The sequence below is a fragment of the Fundulus heteroclitus genome, chromosome 9, assembly GCF_011125445.2.
Source record: "Fundulus heteroclitus isolate FHET01 chromosome 9, MU-UCD_Fhet_4.1, whole genome shotgun sequence".
NCBI lineage: Eukaryota > Metazoa > Chordata > Actinopteri > Cyprinodontiformes > Fundulidae > Fundulus > Fundulus heteroclitus.
In genome coordinates this window covers 22,425,431-22,442,341 of record NC_046369.1, presented here as the reverse complement: position 1 = coordinate 22,442,341, position 16,911 = coordinate 22,425,431, and the positions used below count along the sequence as shown (strand labels likewise).

At 42.3% G+C, this 16,911-nt stretch overlaps 1 protein-coding gene across 5 annotated transcripts; it reads left to right on the top strand.

Annotated features, from left to right (window-relative positions):
* The first annotated feature begins 296 nt into the window (after window positions 1-296).
* Window positions 297-16,628, top strand: safb (scaffold attachment factor B). 5 transcript variants are annotated; one of them, XM_036141250.1, is made up of 20 exons: window positions 298-587; window positions 823-913; window positions 1,870-1,931; window positions 2,022-2,225; window positions 5,069-5,105; window positions 5,902-6,253; window positions 6,579-6,622; window positions 6,698-6,798; window positions 8,317-8,466; window positions 10,972-11,054; window positions 11,188-11,234; window positions 11,324-11,409; window positions 11,499-11,641; window positions 11,768-11,873; window positions 11,951-12,147; window positions 12,233-12,359; window positions 13,270-13,334; window positions 13,415-13,473; window positions 15,744-15,798; window positions 15,896-16,628. In XM_036141250.1, exons 1-20 carry the CDS (start codon window positions 435-437, stop codon window positions 16,011-16,013), a joined length of 2,280 nt encoding a protein of 759 aa, XP_035997143.1. In that variant the 5' UTR covers window positions 298-434; the 3' UTR covers window positions 16,014-16,628. The 5 variants fall into 5 exon arrangements, with proteins under 5 accessions (XP_035997141.1, XP_035997140.1, XP_035997139.1 ...); XM_036141248.1 differs by having other exon boundaries at window positions 297-587; window positions 1,870-2,225; window positions 6,704-6,798; XM_036141247.1 differs by having other exon boundaries at window positions 297-587; window positions 1,870-2,225; window positions 6,701-6,798.
* The last annotated feature ends 283 nt before the right edge of the window (window positions 16,629-16,911 follow it).

Here is a 16,911-nt window from a genome sequence, read left to right as displayed (position 1 = left end):
ATTATTTTTCTTTTTTTTTTTTTTTTTACATAATTTTGCAACAGAGATATAAATGCAAAATCACATCATAGAAGAATAAGCATAATTTCTAATCCCATTTTTCAACAAACTGTAAATCAGGAGGATAAAAAAAATAAAATTAATTAAAATGTTAAATTAAGCAGGGGTTTATACTAATCTAAGTTCTGATATTAAAGACAGAGGTTTAATTGCAGGTTATGAGACTTACGAGATAACAGAAACTCAACTTTCAACGCCATCCACAAAACGTCAGACCAGTTCCGGAATGCGCGTGCGCACTGGTCATCTCGTCCGCCATTTTGCAGTCGATTTTGCGAGTCCGCTGCTTCCATTTGTGAGGCAGCGCGGGGTTAAAACACGTTTATTTCGAGGCCTGTTAAAGTTTTTGAAATATTTTTCACGGGGGCAAAACGATGGCAAACCCGTCGGGAGACGTTGAGATGCAGGAGGGCGCAGAGGTCCGGAAGCTGTCGGAGCTGAGAGTCATCGACCTGAAGGCCGAGCTGAAGAAACGCAACCTGGACACCACAGGCGTCAAGAGCGTGCTATCGGAGCGCCTCAAAAAGGTACGCTTCTGTCCCACTGAACGACGCGATAGCGCGGTGTTATGACTCCCAAAGCCCTCCGAAATTTCTCGATTTATTTCCGCACGCCTGTTGGTTTAACCAAACGCGTTTTTGCAAAAAAATCAGCTTTAACGGAAAGCTATCGCCGCTAGCTAACTGGGCCATTGGTCTGCGAAACGTCGCTTTGCACCGCACTGCTGAACGCGCTTCTTTGAACTTTATCATTCACACACAGGCGATTGAGGAAGAAGGGGGGGATCCAGACGAGATTGTCCTCATCCCGGACTCGAACCCTAAGAAAGCTACACCCAAGCGATCCGCCAAAGGTAAGAAACCCCGCCTGCACGGCGCGCTGCTAGCTAACATCTGCCTCATTCAGCTGGTTGAATCAATGGAGGCCGGCCGACTTCCATGCTGGTTATATAACACACGGAATCTCTTTATAGCTATATAATATCAGGAAACTTTGGAGCCTTTTTAACATTAGCATTTGTAAACTCTGCTTTTAAAATTTGCTTTTCAGGAAAAAAGAGAGGTTATTATTTTAAGGGCGGTCATGAAAAGCGGGATGCAGAAATGTCTCCTTAGATGTTGCAGTATTTGAAAAATCAAAAGCACAAGTTGAGATTATAAACCTCTTTGCCAAGAGCTTTGGCCTGGGTTGAATGAAGGGCCTGTATTGTTTTCGCCTCGAAACGAAAGTGCATTTCACTTGTAATGGTTTCCAAAGAATCCAGTGTAACTTTTAAAATTCTGATTAAAATGTTTATGGAGCCTGGGGGTTTGTCCGAGCTAGAAAGTCATGTGTTCGTGCATTAAATCAGTTGAACTTTGGTACTTTTCGTCCTTGGTAGGTTAACTAGCTGACTGGTTGCCCAGCTCTGTTAGAAACTTAGAAGAAATGAAACCAATTACACTGGGTGTGTCTCCTTTCCTTTTTAATCTTTGGAACTGGACCTACAAGAGCAAATGAAAAACCCGGCTACTGAAGCCTAGACGGCAGATCAGAGAGGTGGTTAGATACCCAGTCTCAAAGTATTGGTTGTCAAACACCCTGAAGACCGGATATTTGGTATTTCCCATTGGGTGATGCAAAGTTCTTTAACTTTATGTAGTTTCCATGGCTTTTTTAATGTACATATTTGGAATCTATCTTTGGTTATATTTGAAGATTTTATGTCATAAAAACAACTGTCGGTTTTGATTGGTGTGAAACATATTGTGTTCATTGCTAACTGTGCCAAAGTCTCACATCTATGTGCAAAACATATTTCCTCCTCAGATTCCCGGCAAGACGATGAAACGGACGACGGCCCTTTGGAAGAGGATTCTCATGACGGACAAGTAAGTTCCTTAAACAAAACCACCCTTCGACTGGAGTTAAAAGTGCTGCCTCTGTTGCTGAAATGTTTTTTCTTTTGTGTCCTCCATCAGGATGACTTTCTGGAGGGACATGAGAACATGCAGGACATGGACATCCTGGACATGAACGTTCTGGATGAGACCGAGAATGAAGTGGGGATGGCAGGCGGGGATCATTTGGAAGATGAAGGGAACAACGACGGAGGAGATGACGACGCGTTGCTGGAGGAAGAAAACGACTTCGACGGGACGGGGCAAGAATCTCAAGATCCAGAGGTAAGAGCATTGTCAGCTTCATTTCCAGTGACTTTTACTTTGAAAAGTCTCTGATTTCCTCTCTTATTTGCCAGTTGGGCCAGGTCAATATTGATAAGGGTTTGGTCGAGATGAATATATGATACATTCGTCAACCAGTATAGTAATTTTAGTATAGTAATGCTTATGTTTGAGGCATCTGCAAGGTTAGCACAGCCAAATTACATCATTTCAGCAACCATGTCCCTCTGTGAGGCACAAATTTTCTGCACCCACCGTGCTCCTAGGAAATTTACTAGCTACGCAGACAGTCCTGTGTACAAAAACATGGAAAACAGCAAGACCTTCTACTGGCTGAGGTTCACAAATGGACAGTATGGATGGAAACAAAATAATTATCTTGTAATGGTCCTGGTCCTCAGGATCTACTGTCCTGCCTGCTTTAGGTGTTTCCCGGCCTCCACATGCCTGACCTAAATAAATGGGTGATTAACAGGCCTCTACAGCCCCTGATGACTGCTGAGGAGGTCATGCAATCATTTGATTCGGGTTTGGTGGAGCAGAGATGCGTCTAAGACATGCAGGACAGTGGATCCTGAGGACCAGGGTTGAAGATCTTTGGGTTGGACAAGAATCAAGAAACTTTATTGTCACACGTTCACCATAGATGGACCTTTCAGTGTTGTGGTGTGGCTGCTCTCACCCTTAAGCCCATTCCAGACCATGATGGTCAGAGCGTTCAGAGAAACTTTCCCAGGCAAACAGGCAGGCTCCCACATACTCTGGCGCAGGCATTGAAGGGCCGTGCCTGTCCTGGTCTGGAAGTAGTTTTGTTTTTGGTTTTTACCTCAGAGTGGCCTACTTTCTGTTATTCCTATTTCGATCCTTGTTCTCCTCTGCTGCTGTAGTTACCTCTCCTAGTATGAATGTTTACACCAGTCAGTGTCCAGCCTGACATCAGTGCTTATATTAATCAAAGCATCTGTTTATACTTGTTCTTGACTTTTGAGTCAATTGAATGGACACAGCACTACACTGTGTTGCCAGATCTGGCTGTTTCCAGCCCAAACACAAACTAAAACGCGGCAAACTACAAAAAATCAAAATGTCCTTCCAAAAGTCCCCAAAAATCGTGTAATCAGTCGAATGACTTGCACAAACAAGATACTTTCCCAACCACGTTGTCATAGCAACCACTGAACAGCCTTCCAGCATGAGTTTTACGTCTACCTTAATATAAAATGTCTCTCCATCAAACATTTTGAGGTTGATCAGTAGATCTCATTTAGGGCATTTACATTTAATATTGACTACATAGTGACAAGCAATGCTGCTAGACAAGTAGCATTGTTGATGGCTTTGCAGCAATCTCCCATACTTAGCATGCATTAAGCGACAGTGGAGAGGAAAACTCCCCTTTAACAGGGAGGAAAATCTCCAGCAGAACCAGTCTCAGTATGAACGGTCATCTGCCTCCACTGACTGGGGGTTACAGAAGACGGAGCAGAGACACAAAAAAAGCACAGAAGCACACATTGATCCAGGAGTACTTTCTACGTTGTTTGGTAATAGCAGATGATCTGTCTTCCATGCATAATGTCACAGCTAACATAACACCAGAGCAGGTGTACCTACTATGAAGACAAAAATTACAGAAGAAAAAGGTAAAAGCCGAAATAACAACAAGCAATGCAAATTGGAGAACAGTAGGAGAATTCAGGAGAGTGAGAAAAATAGGCCCTGAGCAACATAACTATAAAGATAGCTCATCGTAAGCTAAGCCACTCTAACTATAAGCTTTGTCAAAAAGTAACGTCTTAAGCCTAGTCTTAAAAGTAGACAGGGTGTCTGCCTCACGGACCAAAACTGGGAGTTGGTTCCACAGGAGAGGAGCCTGATAGCTAAAGGATCTGCCTCCCATTCTACTTTTAGAGACTCTAGGAACCACCAGCAGACCTGCAGTCTGAGAGCGAAGTGCTCTGTTAGGAACATACGGGGTAATCAGAGCTCTGATATATGATGGAGTTTGATTATTAAGGGCTTTATACGTTAGAAGAAGAATTTTAAATTCTATTCTTGATTTAACAGGAAGCCAATGAAGGGAAGCTAAAATTGGAGAAATATGATCTCTCTTGTTGATTTTCATCAGAACTCTTGCTGCAGCATTTTGGATCAGCTGAAGGCTTTGAACTGCATTTTGTGGACTTCCTGATAGTAAAGAATTACAATAGTCCAGCCTTGAAGTAACAAATGCATGGACTAGTTTTTCAGCATCACCCCTGGACAGAATGTTTCTAATTTTGGCGATATTCCGGAGGTGAAAAAAGGAAACTCTGAAAACCTGTTTAATATGAGATTTAAATTACATGTCTTGGTTAAAAAAAATAACACCACGATTTTATTTCTAGAGCGAAATTTAATGTCATTCAGATTAAGTGATTAAGAGGTTTATTATTAAGGGCTTTGGTCCTTTGACGTCTACATCAAGGATTTTACATTTCATTCATTATTCTTAAACTTGATTATTTTTTTTATTTTTTTAAGTAAATTGTGACAGATCATTCAAGAGTATCTGTGTTAAATGTAAGTTAACCCAGCTCAGATTTGACAAATCTGCATACATATATTTTGAAATTGGGTTGATCCAAATTTGTCCAGAAAGCTCCAAAATGCAGTAAAATAGTTCTCGTATATAGCCATATTTCTGATCTGTGAGGCATGCCGGAAATAAAGCTCAACTAGATGGAAGTTTTTGGAAAAGATTAAATTTTTTTAGCAGAAAATGTTTAGGAACTTGCCGTAAAGTGCTTGTAAAAGTCATGAAAGGACTTTTAAAACCTTATCATCCCATTTTTTTCTTTCAGAATCCAAATGATGGCGCTGAAGAAGAAGAAAAAACAGGTACTGTAGCAAAAGGTTTATCAAAGGATCTTTTTAGTGTTGAGTTTGGATGTGCAAACAGTTAGGTTACACCAAGGAGGAGAGACTGGAAGCCCAAAGGAAATTGCTGACTTTGTGCCGAAGCTTCGTTTAACCCGTTAAAACGCAAAGCGGCGCCGCTTGCAGTGGCGACATGAACCCTTTGGTTTAATTTCTTCAGTTTACGGTTAACGGTCCGACGCACGATGTCAGCAATTACACTTTCTCTATGGTCAAGGACGACAGAGCCACAGCAGTGTTTCTAGGTTGGCCACAAGAAGACCAAGAAGATCCCATAAGATTTGTGTGATGCCGAAATTATCCGGGAATGAAACGACTCGACTCGAGCACCGAAGCTCTGTTCAAAAAAAAAAAAAAATCGTGGATCCCGGGAACGTGCCCTGCTGAAAGAAGACGGAACTGCAGCGAGCCGCGGCTGCTGCTGCACAGCTGGTTTTGTGGCTCCCTTCAGCACTGAGCACTGTTTGTGTGTTTTTTGGATCAGGTGAATAGGTTCACGCTGAGAAACCCCCAGGTGCTTGTCGCGCCTTAGTTGATTGGTTGTTCCGCAGCCTTTGGGTTCCCTTCCAGTCTCTTTTTAGGGTCGTTTTAACACCTGATTGTAGGAGCAACAGCCAAGTGGTCATGAGGTTCCTAATCCAGGGCTTGCCAGTTCCTCGTTAACCATTGATGTGTTTCAGAAGTGATTAAACTCTGTGCCATTCTATTCCTGTTAAATCCGTAGAAAATAACAAAGTAGCCGGGTCTTGTTTATCAGAGCCACTAAAAGAAGACCAGCACCAGAGCCCAGAAGAAGAGCAAGCCGCCGGAGGGGAAGACGGCGTGTCCAACGCTGGTGCCAAGTCCAGCAGCGCTGCATCGGCAGACGGGGATGACGCCAAAGAGGCCGGGGACGCCAATGCCGTCCCAGAAGAGACACTTGACTCTGAAAACAAAAGCGCACAGGCTGTTAGTATAAGCGAACAGGGAGGCTCGGGTGAATCTGTTGATTCAGAAAAGGGGGCTAAGAAGGGTGAGGAGGACGAGAAGACAATGGATGAGGCTGCCGTGGATTCAACCTCAACACTGAAAGAGTCCTCTTCTGTAGAGGGCGATGATCAGAACAAGAGGTTTGTTGCTTTCTGTCTACTAGAAACCAAAATGGTTATCTCTGTTGCATTGGCTCCTTTCTGATTACAAACAAATTTGGAAGCTCTTTGGAGGTAAAAAAATAAAAATCCTGCGTTGTGGTGATGATTTTGTCATTCCCCGCACTCACCTGTCCCACGTTACTATTTATGGATAAGTAAAGAACGTAAGAGTGTATTCTCATTTATTCAGCCTTCCTACACTTTACCGAAACGTCAGAGCGCGAAAACGACAATGAAAAAAATGCGTTAGGCGTTCCACTATGCTTTATTTTCTTTAGTCACACCCTTTTCCTTTTCTTTCTAGCGGTGAAGAAAAAGAGGCCAAGGCAGAGGCGAAAGATGAAAAGGGTGAGAACTAATTTCTTTTCTTCTGTTATCTGAGTTTTTAATGTGTGTAAACTCACTTTTTTTTGTTTTGCGTTGCAGCAGCAGCAGCAAACACTAGTAGAAATCTGTGGGTCAGTGGTCTGTCCTCCACCAGCAGAGCGACTGATCTGAAGGCCCTATTCAGCAAACACGGCAAGGTGAGTTGATGAGAGGTAATCCTAACTAGATTCATTAATTAGATTTGTCTGTCAAGCAATATTTACTCACTGTTTAATGTGGCGAAGGAAACAAACGGTTAATGAATAATGACGCAAACAGGACAAAGTAGTCTGAGGACTACTTACTAAATATAGTCAGCTGAAATGATTGCTCAGAAACTTATATAAAAGCTAAAGTTGACAAAGAATCTGTCAGGCCTCTAAATGAAAGGATCTATTGCTGAGTTCTTCCTCCTACTGTAATTAAAGTGGAGGCAAAAACAGAGGGGAAGCCAAGATATGACACCATCTTTATACTGTCAGCTTTCAGCACCAGAACTGACAAAATCAGAGAAGAAAGTCTTTCCTGGTGAGACCTGAAGCTGTTTAACGCTCGTGGAACCGGCTCTTGTTCTGCTGACAGCTTTCTGCTTCTACGGAGGTTTGACCGTCTTAAGGTCTTTTTTTTAAGGTTGTAACAAAATAAATCAGGATTCTTGGGATTAATGGATTGTCAACTAATATAATAAATACTTTCTAACTGTAGTATAGAGACTCTAAAACATGCCATTTGCTGAAAGAACAACCCAGTTATAACATTAATTAAACCAAAACTGTACAAAAATGTACATTTTGCATTTAAAATGAAAACTTTCTGTAAATGTGCTCTATCCAGAGCTCCTCAGGCGGCCTAGTTTTAGCTTCAGCTGGTTTTAATTCTGTAAAATTCTGTTTGTGGAGAAAACCAAACCAAGATCTTGTAGGGACTTAACCAAAAAATATTTTATGTCACAACTAGTTCTCAAAATATTAATTCAGTGTGAGGCGTGAGGTAATCTTTTTTTTTTTTTTTTTTATCCTTTATTTAACCAGGTTATACCCATTGAGATTAAAAATCTCTTTTGCATGGGAGACCTTGCAAAAGAGTCTCCCTTGAATCTTGTTGTTCTTGAGTCTCTTTTGAGAAAAGAGTCATTGCCGCAGACGTTTCTGCCCATAAAGCCAGAGAAAAACAGCTCGACCAATCAGAACCAGGCGGGGATGTGAGGTGGAGGGCAGCCATGTTGTGCAGAGTTTAGTCCTGAAAACGCTCATTTTATGACTGAGGCTGTTTTCACATTTAACCCTTTTAAACGTGTTTTCATTCTGTTAAATAAAACGGGTTAAAATTTCAAGTTTGATACTTTAACCGTCAATATTTGAATTTAAGATTAATTTTGTTGGGGTTTTTTAAGTCAAAGATTATTCATATAAAAGTATTAACATCTATTGACAAGCACTCAAGCTAACATCCAATAAGGTTTTATACTCTAGCTTTTGAAGTCTCTGGACGTGACCTGCCCAGGAATGACTTGGTCTTAAGTCCAGGAAAGCCTTTAGAAATGACCTGGGGGTGAAAAAGCTCTCTTTGTAGGGCCGATGTCCTCGTTTATCAGCTTTCACGAGCCCTTGATTTGTTTTTATTTAAAATGTAACTAGTTGAAATTAGAGTAGAGGGCATGGTTGTCTCTCCTGCAGGTTGTTGGCGTAAAGGTGGTGACCAACGCTAAGAGCCCGGGGGCTCGGTGCTACGGTTTCGTCACCATGTCGTCCGCAGAGGAAGCCACCAACTGCATCGACCACCTGCACAGGACGGAGCTGCACGGCAAGATGATCTTTGTGGAGCGGGTAAGTACAGGAACATTATTATTATTTGATTGCTCTCATTGTCCAGAAATAGCCCTGAATACAGCTTATTTCAGTAATGGTTAACACGTTTGAAAAAGTTGTTTTGGTACAACAGAAGAAGAAAAAAGAACACCCAAATTTGTCGTTTCTTTTATCTTACATGACAAAAACGACTCTCTCATAAACACAATCCGACCTCCCTTGTTATGGAGAGGTTCTGACAGAGTAGCCCATCTGTGCAGTTCAACAAAAGGACGTCATAAAAACGAATAATTTTACCATAAAGTAATGCAAACCACACAGCCTGAAGTGCACTTGTACATATTAGGGCCGCAACGACTAGTCGATGTAATCGAGGTCGTCGATTATGGAAAAAATGTCGATGCCAAATGTAATGCGTGGAAGCGGCGTTTAAAAATATCTAAACATTGCTGCGTCTCAGTATTTCACTCTGGTTGACTGCATTCTGAAAATGTCTAATTATAGCTCCTAGCTCCTGTTCCTTTGCCTCTCATGGTGTCAATAGTAAGAACTCTATCATGGGGAGGAAAGGAGCTTCAGGCTGCTGAGCTGATTTCAGACAGACTTTAACTCAAACATCATTACGCATCGGAAATGTGAAACGAGTCAAATCCGGCCTACAGCCTTCTGGAAATAAACTCCAAAAAACACAAGTTAGACAAATGTAGCGAACGGCCAAAGCTCCATTACTCAATCAAAAGCATGAGGGCGCGTAAACTTATACAGACTTTCTAGCTCTCACAGTTACCAGTCCAGTTGCTTCTCCTCTTCTTAAAACAAAGTTGACACACTGGTGAGGGTTCTGTTTTATTTGTTGTTTTAATTTTATGAGTAGGTTTCATTTTTACATGAAAAAATGTATTATATGCAAAATAAACAATGTACAACATAAACAAATAACTTTAAAAATGAAGCTCTGATTAACGTGTATATTTATATTTCATCACAGTTGCCGATTTTATTGCTTCCTCTGATTTAAAACATTGCCGTCACGCCATCTATCGGATCTTATTGCTTTAGACGACAGAGACTGAGATGGTCAAAGGCCTCTGATCCACATGGATGACCAACAAGTCATGTAAAATGTAAATGGTGGTACTGACAAATGCATGTTCTCTTCCCTCCAGACATGTTCATAAATTTCCGTGAGGTGGCCTGTACTTGTGTCACGCAAAGGATTGTGGGATTCCTTATGCAGCTGTAGTTTAAATCACACGCAGTTCACTAAGGCAGCAGCAGATGGCAGTATAGTGTCAGTTCCTCCTATCACATGCAGTAATGGCTGAAAGCAGAAGGCACTAGTTAGCCTTATTTCAGTGTTAATTTATTCCTGAGATTAATTAAGATTAATGTGAAGCTACCTGACGCGATAGTTTTATTTAACTTTAATGTCTAGCTATAGCGATGGAGAGTATACTTAGAAATTAATCCTTAATGTTGAGGCTTGGAATATTGCCTTATTAAAGACAACAAGCCCGACTGCAGACATGTTAATAATGCTCCCCTTTTAAAATCGTTGTAAACATTTAGCAGTGTCAAAAGCTTGATTTTAAAACATTTGGGTCTTTGATATTTTAACTGTAAAAATCTACTTTGATAGAAATATTAAAAGTAAATTAACTCAGTTAAATTTAAGATTGGTATTTTATGGAGGACCATTTATAAAGCTAAAAAGGAGAGCTTTACACCATTTACATAATGGTTTGTAGACTAGAACAAGTGAGTCAAATCATTTTACAAGCAACTGAAGTTATGGAGATAATACAAAAAATAATTGCTTAGTTGACTATAATAATGATATAATAATATAATAATCATTGGTTGCAGCCATAGTAAATAATAAAAATGTTTATGCTAACCCCTCACATGGTAACACACCACTAACTTGTATAACTTTAAATTTAAATGTTAAGGTTGCATTATTTAGCCCTTTTCAGATGTACAGTCCTGATCTTAAAAACAACCAGGTCTGTTCAACAAGTTTATGCTTTTAATGAGGTCCAGGGACCCACAGCTGCCCTCAGTCTAAACAATAAAAAGTCATTAAATGGCAGGAGGAAGTTTATTCCTTAAATACAGCTCTTACCTACAGTGTGACCTTTTAAAACGTGTTACTTTCAGGTCTTATTGGAAGGTTTTAACGTCCCCTTTGTTCAGTGAGTCACGCAGCCTGTGGCTTCATCTGACTACAATGTGGCGCTGTTTTCTGCATGACATTCAATGAAGATCAAAGTTCTGAGTCAGTGGTTAAACACTCGGTGACTTTGTGTCCTGCTGTAGCTGCTTTTTACCTGAGACCGAGCTTTTTCACAGAAATATGGACGCATTCACTGTTTGACTGGGTGGTTTTTATCACAATATGTATGATTATTATTATATTTTTTATTAAATTAGTTAAAAAAAATGCACCAACTAAATATTTCTTTCTTTAATAACTGAACATAACTTTGGAAAACTTTTAATTTTTGAAAAATATAATTTCAGGCTAAAAACGAGCCTGCGGGTAAAAAGCCGGCTGACAAGAGTGACGCCAACAAGACCGACAGGAGACAGTCGACCGACTCTAAGTAAGAATACAAGCTTGATGAGGAGTGCTAATTTAATCGTGGATTAAAGCACCAGTTTTTAATTTTGTAAAAACTGTACGAAGAGTTTACTACAGATAAAGTTTTAAGTGACCTACTTTATCAATTTACTTAGGTCTGAAAAGGGTGATAAGACGGAAGGAGAAGGCAAAGATGACAAGGGTGAGTTTTTTTTTTTTATGTTTAAATGAATAACTTTGAATAAAAGGCCAATAAGCATCTAAAGTGTTGTATTCTACTTTTCTTCACAGACCAAAACGAGAGGACTGTCGTTATGGACAAGTCCAAGGGAGAGCCTGTCGTCAGCGTCAAGACCAAAAGCAAAAGCAGGGAGAGGGTAAGAAAACTTTCCCTCCGCTGCTTCGCTCCACGTTTTAACGCCCGGTGGCTTTTCTCATCGTCGCTTCTTGTCTCGTGTTTCTTTAGAGCTCCAAGAGTCGGAGTCGTGCGTCTTCCAGCAAGGAGAGAAGAGACATCCTGACGTTTGCTCAGATCAAGGCGCAGAGGAAGAGGGAGAAACAGAGGCAGCGGGAGCGAGAGATGAGGGAAGCGGAGCGGTTCAGATTCAAGTAAGGATCCCCGGCAGGCGTAGCAGTTCCTTCATGAAGAAATATGTTCTGGAGCTTTTTTGAGATCTCCATCTTAGCAAAGATGTGGGCTATACAGTCAGTCGCTGAACACAGATTGATCTCCAGTTCCCTGCCTAGTGATCGAAACCGTGACAACCCGTCAGAGCGCGAGCGGATCCGTCTCTTCCGAGAACGGGAGGAGAGGATGATGACCAACCGGCGCTGGCTGGAGGTACGTACCAAGTACAAGCTCAGCAGCGTGCCGCCATCTTGGCTCATAATAAAACCCCGAGGCGTCTCTGCTGCCAGGTGGAGAAGCAGCGCCTGGAGGCAGACCGGATGGAGCGGCAGTTCCTGGAGCGAGAGAGGATGCGAATCGAGTACGAGCGGCGCCGCGAGCAGGAGCGGATAATGAGGGAGCGCGAGGAGCTGAGGAGGCAGCAAGAGCAGCTGCGCTTTGAACAGGACCGGCGCCCCGTAAAGAGGCCGTACGACATGGATGGCAGGTATTCAGCACGGTGAATTCGATCAGCGGAGCTGCAGACGTCACTGTACTTTAGCTGCTCCAATGGCGCTTCTTTGGTTTTCCAGAAAAGACGATTGGCCCGATAAGCGCATGGCTATGGATGACCGCTTCGGCCGCTCAGACATGGGGCGCCAGGATCGCTATCAGGACTTTGACCACAGGGATCGTGGCCGCTTCCAAGACGATGGACCGGTAAGACCACTGGGATGCTCATTTTGCAGCGTCCGCTTTTTAACAGCAAGACAATTACTCAAGTCCAAAGTTTCAGGAGGGAGGACCAAAAAAACCTGTTTTCATTCTCAAAGCCCTCGACACACGGGCTATACTGAGTCTTACTGAGAAATCAAAGCGCTCACTATGAAGTAGGGCTGAATGGTTTTGGAAAATCTAATTGTGATTTTCTTTTTTTTTCTTTCAGTTTAATTTATCATGTTTTTTTTAAACGTATACAAACAACAAATAAATCTGTTTCCTCGCTGTGCAGATTAGGGGCTAAAAGAGCCGCTGCGTCTCAACTCGGAGCAGAAATGATCGCGTTCTGCGATTTAATTTTGACATTTCTCTGCATTAACTACAAGCAACAAAAATGACATCTAGATAAAAATGTTTGTAAACAACGACTATTTAAATCAAGAACTTTTAATGTTTTTATTAATCAGAATATTATTCAAGAGAACAGCTTTTAATTGATTTGGACATCAGTCCTTGTTGAACATAAAGTGCAACCAACAAGAAAATCTATGTATTAAACTGATTGACCACTACTTAATGCTATGGTGATATTCCTTAAAGTTTCTGGTAACACAGTATGATTATATAAACTCTAAAAGAAAAGATAAAATTAGAATATCTCACTGCTGCAACTCTCTTCCCTTCCACGTGGAGGCAAACCCACTTTAAACATACTACTGACACCTAAAGGATGCGTCTGATTCACTAATTGTTACATAGCCAAAAATTGCAGACTTCTGCCATTTGGAAATTGCGGGTTTTTTTTTAATTGCGATTTATATTGCAAATGCGATTAATTGTGCAGCCCTGCTATAAAGTCACTGATGTTGTTTAAACAAAGGTCCCTTATAACGCCTGTGTGTTTCTGCAGCACTTCTCAGAAAGACATGGCAGAGATTCCTGGGGCGGCGGCTACGACAAGCGCATGAACCCAAGGTGAGCATCACTGGCGCCACCCTCTGGTGAAGCTCCTGTAAACTCTGGTCCGACGTTAACCACCTGTGTTTATCTTTAAGGGAGGGCGGTCGTGATTGGGACTCTGGCCGAAAGATGGACGGAGACCGTCCCTGGCAAGGTAACCATAACTGGATTATAAAAAAATAATTTAGTTTTTAAACAGTGGTTTACGTCAATGGAACATGAATTTCATGGAACATGTGTATCTTCTATGTCCTGAAACTAAAGGCTAACTGGCAGCATTTACAGCGCCTAGCAAATTCTTACGAATAAAAATCCTAAACAACGTGGCCTTCAAGTGATTTCAGCTGCTTTTAATGGGCAACAATGTGCCTCCTAATAGGTTTGCAGCTGGTATTTTAGCAATTACAGCAGAAATGTGTAATTTTAACACATGAACACGAACTATATTGCCAAAAGTATTTGCTTCTCCATCTGGCTACCTGATGGACACGTCTGGGTTTGGAGGTGGCCAGGAAGAGAGCAGCGCTTCAGGCTGTATTGTGTAAAGTTTGGTGGAGGGGGGCTTGGGGTGTGGGGTCATTGTTCAGGAACAGGGCGTGGCTCCTTAGCTCCAGTGAAAGGAACGCTTCAGCATAACAAGAGATTTTGGACATTTCCATGGTCTCATCTTTAGGCCCGTTTACACTACACTTTTTTAACCGAGCCGAGACCAGTCCGAGCTCGGTAGCCGAGATAACTCTTGTGTGTAAATGGTCAGCAGACTGAACCAGACCGCGCTAACGATAACCGGACCGCGCTAACTGCAGACCAGTTCATCACCAGGTCTCGGACTGGTTTTTTTTAGCCCGGTTCCCTGATAACGAGGAGCGCATGAGCAGACCGCGTCATGCCCTTACAGTCAGCTGACTGTCAGCGGGTTTTCCAGCGTGTCTGGCTGCACGTCCCGATTCACGCTCCATTCAGACAAATTTCAGACATTCATAATAATACTAGCTTCCTTACCGTGCCACACGGTTTCCAGTGATGACTCTGCTTATGAACCTCAGCGTCTGTTGTTGTTTCCCGCGTCTGTAAATCCTTATTAGACGTTCATTTGTCTTATCCACGTCCCAAAAGCCGAATCTGTCTAAGGGCCTTTCAGACAGGAAGCGATTTGCGCTGCGCTGGCCGCGGGGTTCAGCGCAGCGCATTTGCGGTTTCTATGGCAACGCGTACATTCGTCACGGCGCGCCGCGCTCGCCGTGCTCAAAGTTCAACTATGTTCAACTTTGAGCGCGGCGCGCGAAGCGGTGCGCTGCGCTGTGCTTGCGCTTTGCTCGACGCAGCGATAAACCGCCCTGGCGCGGCGCAAGCCATTGAAAAGAATGGGTTTCACAGCGCAGCAGTGCGGTCGTCGCAGCCTGTCTGAAAGGCCCAGCAACAACAATAACATCCTGAATGTGACGGGTGCCGCCATTTTGATTTGCTCGGTCCCGCCTTCAATCCCAGAGAGCGGTAGTAACGCAGATCGCCACTAGGAGGCGAGGAGCAACCAAGGAACCATAACCGAGATAACTCCTGTGTGTGTAAACGGCTGCATTTATCTCAGTTAACTGGACCAAGCTAGGACCGGTCTCGGCATGGCTCGGTTTTTAGGTGTAGTGTAAACGGGCCTTTTGTGGGAACAGTTTGGAGATGGCCGACCTCCTCTTCCAACATGATTGTCACCCAGAGTACCAAGCAAGGATGGATCAGAGCGGATACTTCTTGTCCAACATCAGCGTCTGAGCTCACAAATAGATCTGGGAATATGCCCAAAACATTCCCATGTACCAGTGTTGTAGTACTCGAGTCCGAGACTCGAACTCGAGTCCGAGTCATTAGCTAAATTTAGAGACTCGTGACTTGACTTAGACTTGAGCTCTGGTGACTCGAACTTGGACTCGGACTCCCACATTCAGATCATTCTGACTCGGAAATTGAGAAAATGACTCGACTTTTTTTTATATCACTAGGCTATAATTTTAATGTCATTAGAATATTATTTGGTGTATGATTTTAATATCTAAATTATAAGTGCAATGTGGTGGAGTGTGGATTTTTTTTTTAGTTTAAAAAGATGTAGGCTATGCTTACTTTAGTGCGGAACTTGGACTCGACTTGATCAATAAGGCCTCGACTCGGACTTGACTCGGATTTTCTTTTAATGACTCGGACTTGAACACTGGAGACTCGAACCTGGACTCGGACTCGAGGCATAGTGACTTGACTACAACACTGCCATGAACACAAAAACCATGAAAAACCTCGTGGACAGCCTTTCCAGAAGAGGTGAAGCTGTTACGGCTGCACAGGGTGAACCCTGTGGATTAGGAATGGGAGGCCACTGAGGTTCATACGAGTCACAGCGACATGCTTGATGGATGTTTTCTCTCTCATCTCCAGGTAGAGATGGAGGCATTCCAGGCCAGAGCCACATGCCACGAGGAGGAATGGCAGGGTGAGTAGATAATGATTTTTTTTTTAATTCCAGTTTACCTCCTGACTGGAGGCCACGGGAGGAGTCTGCACCGCGTTAAATCTCTTCTGTCTTTCAGCCGTGGCGGCTACATGAACGCGGGAACATCTCAGTCTCTGTCTGGAGCGCTGAACAGACAGAACCAAATGATGCAGGGCGGCGGGATCCAGGGAGGAGCCTTCGGGCGACGCTACTGATTCATGTAATGATGTACAGTTTGAGATGGTCATTTTTTTTTTTTCTTCATGGATATGATGACGTCGCTTTTGTATGTTTTTGTTTTTTTATTGTTTTCTTTTTGCCACAAATATTTTTGCAACCCCCTCCTCCCCCGCTAGATTTGTCTTGTTTTGATGGTAGTGATCTTCTCTGTATGTTGTACAAATTGACCATTTTCAGTGTGTGAGTGAATCCTCGACTGTAATAAATTCAGACGTTCATTAGACGGCCGACCTCAGCACCAGTCTCCTGTTTCTCAGTCTGGCAGGTTTTATTTTTTACAAGTCTTCAATTCTCATTAGACGGGCGTTTATTTAGAGTCCAGGAGCTACAGCCTTCTGTAAGACTCTGTGCACATATGAGGGATTTTAAACTGAATGTCACAACTCTTCAAACTGCTTGTTTGCCTTTTCCGTTTGCAATTGAATTCTGATTCGAAAACGTTAAGTCGGGTTGTTTTGATTTCTGTGTGATGTTTGGGGTATTCCCGTTCCTCATTCAAGACTTTTAATATTGGATCCACTCAGAACGGCTCATGTCTTGTTAAGTTTCCAGGGTGCAATGATAATAATAAAAACACTTTCATCATTTAATTTTGTGCTTGTCTTGAAAATAAGAGGCGTCCAAGTTTGGTTGAAGGCACCAAAATAAAGTCTGTAGAATATTAAAGGATTTTGTGGAATATGATTTGCTGCAGTCTGTGAATCTGATTTTTTTTTCTTTTTTTTTCTAATTTTTTTTAAGAAAAAAAGTTAAAAGTCTCAAATATTGCAACAGTTATTTTGTTATGTATTGTTAAACATTGAATCAACTCAAACATGAAGAGCAATGTGTCAGATTTGGTATCACAGGACAATTGGTCAGAATATTATTTTC